General features: G+C 37.3%; 1 protein-coding gene across 2 annotated transcripts in view; it reads right to left on the bottom strand.

Annotated features, from left to right (window-relative positions):
• Positions 1-10,024, bottom strand: part of SLC30A9 (solute carrier family 30 member 9) — a 29,296-nt gene extending 19,272 nt beyond the window's left edge. The window contains exons 1-8 of one of the 2 annotated variants that reach the window (XM_041458747.1): positions 9,938-10,024; positions 9,046-9,222; positions 6,630-6,692; positions 3,830-3,929; positions 3,375-3,467; positions 3,070-3,152; positions 2,120-2,178; positions 1,350-1,417 (exon numbers count right to left, since the gene is read on the bottom strand). In XM_041458747.1, the coding sequence (XP_041314681.1) occupies positions 1,350-1,417; positions 2,120-2,178; positions 3,070-3,152; positions 3,375-3,467; positions 3,830-3,929; positions 6,630-6,692; positions 9,046-9,151 (572 nt within the window). In that variant the 5' untranslated portion in view covers positions 9,152-9,222; positions 9,938-10,024. The remainder of the gene's footprint in view (positions 1-1,349; positions 1,418-2,119; positions 2,179-3,069; positions 3,153-3,374; positions 3,468-3,829; positions 3,930-6,629; positions 6,693-9,045; positions 9,223-9,937) is intronic. The other variant, XM_041458831.1, reaches the window with a different exon arrangement.
• Positions 10,025-12,112: the final 2,088 nt, after the last annotated feature.

Raw genomic sequence — 12,112 nt, 5'->3', positions numbered from 1 at the left:
AAACAAAGAGAAGAAATAACAGAATATTTGATGCTTAATATTTTCAGCAAAGCTGGAAGTGCTGTACAATCATGTGTTATCTGCCAGAAAGGGTCAACTCAAATATCAGCTTAATAATTAGAGAGCTGTGCAAACAGATAATTCTTAGAGATTTTCTGCATCATGGTTACTGTGAAAGAAGTCCTTTCAGCTAAACTTGATAAAAATACACAATTTACTTTTCAGAAATCATTAACTTCTAAGCAGTTCCAAATCAGTTACACTTCCTGAAAACGACCATCACACTCACTACTCAGAGCAACAAATTTTCTACCAGTGGGAGAATACAAGTCTTTACAACTTCCTTTTCTGTTTTTTCAGTCCTTTGCCTCCTACACATCCTCCACCAATGCTGTAGTGCAAGGAAATTTTCTACCAGTGGGAGAATACAAGTCTTTACAACTTCCTTTTCTGTTTTTTTCAATCTTTTGCCTCCTACACATCCTCCACCAACACTGTAGTGCAAGATTCCCTACTTCATCCTCAGTCTGAGCCATTCTCAGTAGGATACAGATGTGAGACAACAGACAAGAAGACAAGGCTGTCACTGGATTACACTGTAAAAATTATCTATGGAACTTCTCCATTAAGATGCTCAGTGTGAATTACGAAGGCATTTATACAGCTACAGGTTTACTGGAGTAAACATTGTCTTATGATGCACAAAGGTAACTATCAACACCAAAGTCCAAGTCTACATTCTCACTTCAAACATTATCAGAATCAGTATGTTAATTGCTATAAACATATTGCACAGAAAATCAGACTAGAGGATTATAATATCTTCCTCTATATTTTTTAACATGAGTTTCATTTATTGCCAATTATTTAAGTATCTAAATAAATTGTTATAAGAAACTATTAACAACATCTTCTAGTATTTTAACATGTGCCAGAAATTATATTCAAGTTAGAGGAAGCAAACCCAGCAGATTCTGAGAAGGCAGCATTCAATTAGAAAAGAAATAACAGTACACAGAGAAAAGTGAATTCTTTTCTGTTGATCATATGGAACATTCTTTAAAATGTATGAAAAGCTTCCTCTCAAGAAGGAGCAAGAAAAATGGACAACTTCAAATACCTGCTTCTTCAGGTCCTTCAAAATTTTAGTTTTTACTTTAAGAAACAGTATAGGGTGATCAACTCAAAAAAATTGCTCTTCTCTGTAACATCTTTATCTTAAATACACACAACACACACTGTTACTATTTCCATGATAATATAAATAAATTACTTATATTGCATAAACAAAACTTTTTTTTTTTTAAATTTTTTTTTTTGTTGTTGTTGTTTTGTTTTGTTTTACTTACATGCAAATAGCTACCATTACCACCTTCCCTGGTCCCTTGAAAAACATAGCTGCTGTACTGGAGCGTGGCTACATAAAGAAATAACAGATTATTCAATAATTAAAGCTTGATCTCATGAGACACCTACCATGCAAATTAAATAAAAAAACTTTGCACTGCCCTGTAATGCAAAAGTTCTTGAAGGCAACTAATTTACTACTAAATGTTCAGCCAAACTGCAGTTGGGTCTTAGGTATTTCTACAAATGGTTGGCCATTTAAAAGATAAACGTCCAGGGAAGTCTCCAGCAGAGGCCACTGCAGCCAAAAGGCCCAGAGCCCACTAAGGAATCATTCTGTACATCCAAGCACCTGGATCTAGGTTGTGTGTCTACTTAAGCAAAAAGGAAAGGCCAGCAGTGCATAGACAAAAGCATTCATCTTCTAGGGTCTTTTTTCTTAAAGAAACTTACTTAGGTTTTTTTAAATTAACAACATATTCACTACATACAGTAGTAATAGGTTATACTTGAAATCATGTGTACAGCTGCAATTTTGATAAGAAGGCAACTGAAAGAAAACCCTCTTACTGGTGGATTACATTGTCACAGTAGGAACCCATTCAAGCTGTCATCACAACATTTACTACTGCATAACAATCAGATATAGATCTGGTACATCACAGTGCAAAAAAATCTTCCAGTAATATTCAGTTACACAAATTTTCCTTCAAAAGGTGTCATAACATATTTCACTACACTTTTCTAGCCAAACACTTGAAAATGACCTTACCTTAGTATTTCCAAAGAACTCCTTATATTCCCACAACAGCCTTTGGTTTCTAAACAAATCTGCAGTACAAAATTTGCATCAAGAATATGTATTAGCAACTAGCAGTTTCAGGAATTGAAGTCTACTTTTTTATGCAGCAGCCAACTTCTGATAAGAGCTAGATGATCTATGAAAAAATTCCTCCCTTGATATTGTTAATAAGAAACACATGTTGTTATATACTCATGCAAAATGCCAAATTCAATTTGTTATTATCCTATACATGGTTACCATTTCCACCAACAAATGATAATGCACAGAGAAAAAAACCTCAAAATATACTTCTGCAAATTCATTTTATTTATATCCAAAAATTTTATTTATATCCAAAAATTATTATTCAGGTCAATAAAAATGTTGAGGTTCCTGACTGCACTTTCAGTATACGTCACAAGCTACTGATTTGGCTGTACATGTTACTGGTAATACCAGCAAGGATAATAAAAATACTATTACACCAAAAAAATTATGTGGGGGTACTTCTCCCCTTCTGAAACACAAAGGCAAGCTGAATTCTTTTCAGAGTAAAATAATTAATGAGTAGTGACATGGTATAAAGATTTGGATGAGTTTTAACTCTTCTCAAAATTCTCAATTAGATAAAATGCAAAAGCATTGAAAATGTAAATTATCATCTAAAAATCGAAAGCCTCCCACCAAGACTATGACTACAGATCTCCACTGAATATATGTTCTTCCTACATCACAAAGATGATAAATTGCAAGACAGTAACAAACTGTATCTGCACAGATAGTAACATTTTACTCTAAGATTACGCCATAAAACCTAGTCAGCAATTGCTAGTTACAAATTTACATGTTTTCAATAAAGTAACACTATCTTGTGGATTTCTACATCCTTGTAGAAATGTTCCTTGCTACATTTCAAGGTATTTGAGAACTCTACTCACTTTCTCTGTACTTGATCTCTGCCTCTTTACGTCGCTTTCTTTCTCTGGCAAGAGCCTCTGGACTACCCCAAACTTCAAGAGACCTGCATGAAGTAAAAGTATCCTAAAAATGTTTCTATTCACCCAACTTTTTTTTCAAGCATAAAACCATACCATTGAATTCTTATACACAATGTAATTATAATAATCAGGATATAACATATGTTCAGATAGAAAATGGAAAACATTATTGCCCTTTCACATTGCAAACCCGACTTTTGAAACTCTTTTCTCTCTCTCATATCATCCTTTTTAAATGTTCTTACTTTGCCTCTACATCCGATCTCAGGTACACCGTGAAAGTCTCAGTGTCATCATGGGGACTTCTTCGTTTAATTTTTCTCAGCTGGTCTAAATCACTACGGAAAGTGGACAAAGTGTAGTGTAAGAAAAGGATCATATTGTCCTAATTTGACTTTTATGTCTGGGTGATCTACCACTTTTATATTACTAATTTGTTGTACAAAAAAGGGGAAGTTGTCTACTTCAAATAGAACAGACAGACAACATGAAGCAAAAGATCTCTAGCAGGCTATTGAAAACTACTGTTTTTCACATCCAGAAGTCCAAATCATATCTTCATACTTCAGCCACTTACAATTATGTTCACCACAAAAACATTTAAAAAAAGTTGTGCAAAATCACTCTACAATCACAATTACTTCTCATGCAGAAATGAGCAAATATTCAGAATTTAAATTTCAACTCAAACCCATCATACCTGGATTTAAGACAAAACTCATTTATTGCTCTGACTCCAGTGATGAAGTTATTCTGTGTGTATTTTGGTCCATATTCTCTTTTTTTAAGGACTGGTTTCACTTTAAAAAAAAATAGATACACAAGTCACTCATAGAGACTACAGCAGAAACCTCAAAAATTAATTCAATTTAATATCATACTGTCATATCTCTTACTGGAAATCTGAAAAACAGTGTCAGTGATACAGAAAATTGACAGTGAAGAGAACGGTATCTTCTTCATTGTGGAAATGAGTAAGGTAGAATGATTTACCTCCAAAACTACTACTTTCTAAGCTGCAGTTCAGGGTTCTCAAACCTTACTGTCACAGTCAGCTCCTTCTCTAATTTTGATGTCAGAGATGGTGCTTGGCTACACAAATAACATTCAAATATTGCCATTTGGAAACCCTTGGTCTAACAACTAAAATAGCAACAGACTGCTCCCATTTCTATTTTTTCCAATAATCAAGTCCACTTTCTGCAGATAAGACTTTTGACCTTTGCAGAGCATAAAGAGAAATGAGACAGACTGTATACATAATTTTTCTCAACTATCATGTTCAAATTTAGTACTCAACATTGGGCATTTATTACAATTAAAAACATACATGCTTTATTTACAATGTTTTTTAAGTCTGGAAGATGTACTCTTATCAGATTTTCATGCACAAGGAAAAGAATACCATACATATTCAGAAAAAGTATAAATGGAATTTTAAATTTATGCTATTATTTTCTACTTGCACATAATTTCATCTTATTCTCAAATGTAAATCACTGTACACTAACATGCATTAAAAACACATTCATTGGAAGACTAGTTACATTTAGAAGATTATAACACAACTAAGTAACACTGTAATGTAAGTAACATTACAGAATACAACTTAAAACAAAAAGCTCAGATTCTACTGGTGAGACTTTAGAGAACATGTGAACTTCTTGCAAATCACAGGATTGATACCATTTCTATGGCTGGTCCAGAACTACTCCTTAAGTCACAGGATACTTACAGAAAGACAATGCTTTCAAAGACTTTGAGAAAATTTTCCCAGAGCTCTACATTTTCCTATTTCTGCATTTTGATGCTTAATAGCAAAATATATTTATTGCTTGACTCTCCATGATGCATTAACAGCAAAGGTATCAATATTTATCATAATAATCTGATTTCTCTCATCCACATTGAATTTGAAGAATTTTTTAAGTCCCTGAATAATCACATTCATCCCACAAAGCTCCTGAGTGAAGGTAATGAAAAAGACTTTAGATATTTCCTAAAAACAGTACACCATTTACTAAGGTTAGAACAGACTGATAATTTTTAATCAAGAACACTTCCCATCTTTTATTTAAACCAAATATACACCCAATTCATATTAACCTTACTAAAAAACAATTTATGGATTTATCAAAAACTTACTAACTTGCCTTTCAGAAATACAGGTAAATTTCACTAAAATAAATAATACCTTGTACATTGCATATACTGTACTGTAATTGTATATTGCACAGTATACCAACAATCCTACTCCTAGTTCAAATAACTGTACAAAACTGTGGTAAATGTGGAGGGAAAAAACCCCCCCTATTTCCAAAAGAAAGACAAGCTCAACAAAAGATGATTAAAAAGCACGTTTAGGATTAGTGAGCCTTTAAAAATCTTACTGTCTTTCTAATACTTAGTAATACTTGGAGCAGTAAGTTTCTCAGCCAGAGCAGCATTTTAAGACTAGAATTCCACTTTCTAGACACTAGCAAAATCCTTAACATAAACATTTCTCCTTGCACATCTTCAATTAAGAGAGGAAAAACTCTTACTGAAACATCTATCTATTTTCACAATTATTTTCACAGAAATTTCTCCTATCTACCTTGCATTTTCTCCCTGCACGCACACACTGAGACAATAAATCTAAAGAAATTGACACCCCCTGCACCACTGGGGATGAGATGGTAGAGAAAAGCAGGAAAAGATTAAGCCTGGGAAGAATTGAAAGGTTAGAGGAAGGTATTTTAAGATTTAGTTTTTATTTCTCAGTATTGTAGTCTGATTTGACTGGCAATAAAATAACTAATTTTCCCCAAATGCAGTCTGTTTTGCCCGTGACAGTACATGGTGAGTGATCTCTCCCTGTCCTTATCTCAACTCGTAAGCCTTTCATTACATTTTCTCTACCCTATCCAACTAAGGAGAGGAGTGATAGACCAGTGGCACCTGGTGTCCAGCCAGTGCCAAGCCCACCACATTACTACACACAAATGGGAATTTTACAGAACTCAGATTAGGCAGTTCATGTGGTCAAAATATATTTAGAAGCAACACTGATTAGATTAACTCAGTAATAAGAAAGAACAGAGGAAGACTTAGAACAAGGAATGGGAAAGATCAAATATTCAGCTTAGTCACATTAAGTCTGAGAGGGAGAATGGACATGCCTAAAAAAGAGGCATGCAAGGAGGACAGACTGCAACAACACATGAAAAAACAAATCAGTCTTTTCCTAAGGAACTCTGCAGCTTAAATGAAAATTACAAACAAACACAGAAGAGTGAGTAATTAGAAGAAATACTGCTGTGTTTGATTTTTTATGAATAATTTTCAAACAAACAGTACCAACCAAAGCTGGCACACAAGTGTGTTTGAAAATGCTATTCACATAACTTGCTTACACAATTGAAGAGGAGCCACAGTTTCCTTATGCTCTTTTTTTTTTTTTTTCTTTTTGACCACTAGCAAACAGCAGTAAAGTTCCAATACACTAAATATTTCTTTACCTTTTACTTGGATTGGCTGTTTAGGTGAAGACTGCTTTTGGCCTGCATTGGCTGTATCTTGTCCTGTAAAATAAAATTAAAGCTCACTGTAAATATGGGAAGTACCTACTTTTCTATTTAGTAAAGAGTTTGACTGACATAACATTAGAATATATCTTAATATTGGATTGCACCCTAACAATGAGAAAATGCATTTGCCTGATTTCCAACATCTAAAAATCTCAAAAGTCAAAGGGAAAAAAAAAGTAAATATTTAATATAACATTGATCAATAAACTTCTAGCAGCTTGCAGAAGAACACCAATTTGGAACATATTTCAGAAAGCACTCCAAATTTAAAGAAATATTTTAACAGTGCACTTGTGGTTTGGGACAAGTTTTAAAACTGTAGGTCAGTAAATATAATTAATTCTATATGGCTTTCTATATGGCTCATGGCTTCTCTGTATCAGAGTGTTTCAGAATTTCCAAGCTGGGATTCAATTTTAAGGGACGGAAGCTTTTTCATTTACAAGAAGTTAGCTCCTTAAAACACAGAATATTTAAACTAAAATTTACAACTCATAGGTAACAAGCTGGAGCTAGAATGAAAACAAAGTCTTTTAGCTGGTTTTGAAACCTGAGGATATGATTCTATTAAAAAAACCCAACAAAACATAACTTACAATAGTGAAATGAACGTTAATATTTGGAAAACCACAAATTCCAGTAATTTTAGTGAGATTTCTAGTTAGAAACCAGAATTAATACTCGGAAATTCAAACAAATATTGCATCTCTGTCTCCTACATCTCAACATAGCTTCCAGAACAAAAACCTTACGGTTCTAACATGTCAAACCAATATACCCACTCCTTTGTGCCCTACCAGTCTATAACATTGGAGGTTTGCCACACATTCATAGTCAATCACAAAATTAAAAATTACCTTATTAAAAATGATTTTTTTAATTAAGATTTTTTTAGCAGGTTAGTGCTAAGTAATGAGGTACTTCTAGCCTAATACAATACTTAAATTATTTAAAGACCAGATTCTTTTGAAGCTTAGACTACATAACTGTGATTCAATAAGGCAATCAGTTTATTCCCTAAAAGCAACTGAAAACTACAGCTAATAATTCAAGGATACTTTTTTTGAAAAATAACAATCATACATTTAGGAAGTTGATCTTACTACATAGCAAATAAGGTTGCACCATAACTAACTAGCATTCCTTAAACAGTCATCCCTTTCACTTGAAAACAAAAGAAACAAAATCCCTTTGTTGTTCCTTTCCTTTCTTTTCTTACCTGGGAAAGCACAAAAATACTAAGATTATATCCATGCACAGGGATCTGTGGACATCAAGTACCCTTTCAAAGTTTATTACTTTGGCTTAGAGTCAGAACAAAATCATAATGCATCACTGAGGGAAAAGGATACAGAATACTTCCACTCACAATCAGTTTCTCAGACAAGTAGAGCTGATACAGTAGAATTGTCAAGACTGAACAATGTTTAAGAGTCACTTTTGTACTTCAAACATCAGAATGTAATCCTCTTAGCTGGCTACAGTTACTAGCTTTTAAAGACTGTTGCAAGCCCCAGGAATTTACGAGTTACTAAAGAAGGAACAAATATCTGCTATCCTGACAAGGAAAAGGAAACTTTCTTTAGAAGACCACTCCATTGTAGACAAAAGCACAAAGAAAGAGAGCTTTCATTTTGAAAAGCGTCTGTTATCTCCTAAGCACAGTCTTCGAGGCTGTATCTGTGCAGTCCCACAGTTAACAAGCATCAAAAACAGAGGATGTTACAATGAAGCAAGGACAAGACAGTTCTGAATTTCACAAGCACCTAACAAGCACCAAATCCACGACTGAACAGCAGGGAGGGTCAGGTTATGCACACTGTATCAAATGTTGAATGTGAATGCTGCAGTTCTTATCTAGTCAGATTAGAAAGCTACAGCTGATGAAACAGCTCAACCCTCTTTACCAGTCATTTTATAGCCTGGCCTTGAGATGCCACAATGCTCAGTAGTGGCACTCATTCAATTTTTACCATTAATTCCTTTGACACAACAAACCAGAAATACTACCAAAAATATTCAAATAAATAAGCAAAGTTGGGAAAGATGAGTAACACATGCCATTTCTTATCCCTTAAATTACTTAAGCCCTTTCAACATCCACATTTTTTTCCATCACTTTAAATTTGATTACTCTAAACTTAAACACTTAAAATTTTAGAATGACAAAGAAATAAATTTTAGCATTCCTCCCTGCTTAAGCATTTGAATTTCTATATAGATGCCCACAACCAAAAATACTAAGAATTCTGCAATCGTAATATCATACAATTAAGAAAACTGCTATAAGCAAATATAATAAGCCTTTACATTTTTATAAATACTCTTTATTGTAGTTTAGTACTACCTGTTTCAACTTTATGCAGGGTTTCTCCACGGGCTGATCCATTTGTATCTTCTGATCCAAGATCTTTCTTCTGACCATTGGAGGTATAAACTCTCACTTGACTCATCAACTGCACAGGCAGGCGATTACATGGCAGAATATAAGACAGGCTCCCACTTTTCACTGAAACTTTCCATCCTAACAAGGCGAAGAAAAAAAGCTGTTTCAGGCAGCCATTTTGGAAAGAAAAAGAAGGAAAAGCGGTCCTGCTCTGGCAGCATAAGTTATGGAAAGTTAGCTTGTAAGTACTGACCCACACTCATTTTACCCATGTTTATGAACTACAAAATGACAGTACATAGCATGCTTTCAGTACCTCCCTTCAAACATCCACTTTTAAATTTGATTCTAACACTAGGGAGTTTTTCCCACACTCCAGTATGCATTTTTCCCAGAAACCTCTGGATTATCTTAAGCGTTAAAAAAAAAAAAAAACCACCAAAAACCAAAGCTATTTGACAAGACTGGCTTTGTGATACATTGTCTCATTCTAGTCATACTGCCTCAAAGTCTTTAAAAACCATATATTGATAAAAGAACAAATACAGATCACTACTAAACCGTTAGCCAGTGTTGCCATTTCATTTCACTCTGTACACACTCTACAAATCACGGCTTACCAATGAAGAAAAACTGAACTGTGTACAAATTACACAGTTGCTACAGAAATCACATAGAAAAGCGGACATCACTGTACAAAGCATTTTACAGGGAAGTGTCTTAAACCCTGCAGCATTCACAACAGAAAAATTACAAGATAAAGAAGCAAAAAAGTCCATGGAGAAACCACCCTGGGTAGGCAATTTTCCGTCTCAAAAGATTAGCCAAAAGCAGAGTTGCAGTACAGACCAACCTGTATCAGCAATCAGTTTCTTTTAGGGAGCACAATACTTCTGTAGAGAGGGTAAATAACACCTCCAACCAGAAATGCAGCAGGGAAACTGTCTGCTTTGGAAAGCACTCACTAAAAAATAAATACTTTTTTTTAAATAATTAAGAGATAGAGTCTCTTATATAAATAAATTTATAAAAACAATTAAGCAGATAAAATCATACCAAGCATGACGACTTAACCATGAATAACAAAACTCTCACCAAAAAAAAAAAAAACCATTTTACAGAACTGTCCATTCTGTAAAAGTCTCAACAGCTTTCCTTTTTAGTCTTCTGCACACCTGCATGTCTACATGCACTCACCTGAACCTCACTGAAGGAAAAAATTTCCCAAAAAAGGACAGCTCTTACTGACAGCTGTCACAATGTGACAAAAGCCCTTAATAACGCAGTTCACTGAACTTACTTATTACGAATTCATAAAACCCTACAATAAACACGTGGCACAAGATGAGCAGTGTTGTTTCCTACGCTTTCATGATACTGGAGCAAGGGAAACTTAATATACTGAAAAAGGGGAAACTTAATCAGCACATTTAGAAGGTATTTTTCCTACTCATCACCACACACACAAGAAACTGCAAAAGAAAAAGGGCATTTGCTGCAATTTAACCGTGACTACCCAGAAAGGAGAAGAACTGCTCGGAATTCAAATTCCCTGAGATCTGTGGCCTAAAGCGAGCCAGGGCTCGCCCCTCGGGCCAGCAGAAGCCCTGTAAGGCCGTGCTATATTTTATGTAATTACTGCAGACTCCGGCCCGGCCATGACACGCCTTTGTACGTCAGACGGGGCTGGCACAGCCCGGCCGAGGACACCCCGGCCCCGCACCGCGCTCACGAAACACCTGCGCGTTTTCCTTCTTTTTACAGCCGACCCTCAGAAAGCAGCCGGCGCTCCCCGGACCGCGGGTGCCCGCAGCCGGGAGCGGCGCTACCGCCTCGGGAGGGACCCCGGCTGCCACCACCGCCTGCGAGCGCCGGCCCTCGCCGCGCCCCAGGCGAACGCGGAGCTCCGTCACAGCTCCCTACGAGCCCCGGCCGGCGCGGCGCAGCGGCCCGGGCCCCGCAGGACTCACCGTGGCAGGCGCGGGGCCGCGGCGCCGCCTGGCACCGCAGGTACAGGCGGTAGAGGCCGCGGCAGCCCCGCCGCGGTGGCCGGAGGCCGGCGGTGGGCGGCACCGCGGCACCCGGATGTGCGGGGGCACCGCGGGGCCGCCGCTGACTCACCCGCCCCGCCCGCCGCGCCTGCGCCTGGCCCGGGGAGCGGCTGGGCCGCGACTGCCGCACCTCGGAATAGCCCCTGCCCTGCTGGAGGGTAATACGTACGGGTACGTGTAACAAACGTACGCGCGTTGCATTCCTTAGCACAGCAGAAACACACATCAGAGGATTTTTTAATAGGGTCACAGAAATAATTAGGTTGAAAAGACCTCCGAGATAATCGAGTTCAATCTATGACCGAGCACCACCCTCTCGACTAGACCATGTCACAGCCAGTCTTTTCTCGAACACCTCCCATTCCAATGTCTAATGACCCCTTCAGGAAGAAATTCTTCCTGATGTCCAGTCTAAGTTTTCCCCGGCCCAGCTTCAGAATGTCTTCTCATCCTGTCACTTGCTACCTGAAAGAAGAGCCCGATCCTACCTGGCTACAACCTCCTTTCAGACAGTTGTAGAGAATGGTACGGTTTCCCCTGTGCCTCCATTTCTCCAGGATAAATACCCCCAGCTCCCTCCAAAACTCCCCATAAGACTCGTGGTCCAGACCCTTCACCAGCTTCATTGCCTTTCCCTGGACATAGGCAACATTAAAGCTTGTACACTAAATCTGTTTGCACGATTTCTAGATGAAAATGTGGTCCCCTAGCCTAAGCCATCTCCTAAAATGCACTTCCCAGATCAGTGCTGATAAAATGAGATTTAAAATGATGTCTTCCTCTAGGGAGAGTACCATGTGGCTGATCCTGTGCTCCACGGTTGTAAGGGCTGCTGTGCCCAGCTGTGACACCGCCTGCCCTGCTCACCTATAGCCTGGCTCAGGACCATGCCTGTAATCAGTCCCACTGGCACTGTATTACACTCTTTTTTATAAAAGGGTTTTTTTCCACTATAGATTTGATATTGGTTTACATGA

Source organism: Pyrgilauda ruficollis, unplaced genomic scaffold (assembly GCF_017590135.1).
Source record: "Pyrgilauda ruficollis isolate IOZ18807 unplaced genomic scaffold, ASM1759013v1 scaffold1, whole genome shotgun sequence".
Classification (NCBI taxonomy): domain Eukaryota; kingdom Metazoa; phylum Chordata; class Aves; order Passeriformes; family Passeridae; genus Pyrgilauda; species Pyrgilauda ruficollis.
This window is presented reverse-complemented; position numbering and strand designations above follow the sequence as displayed.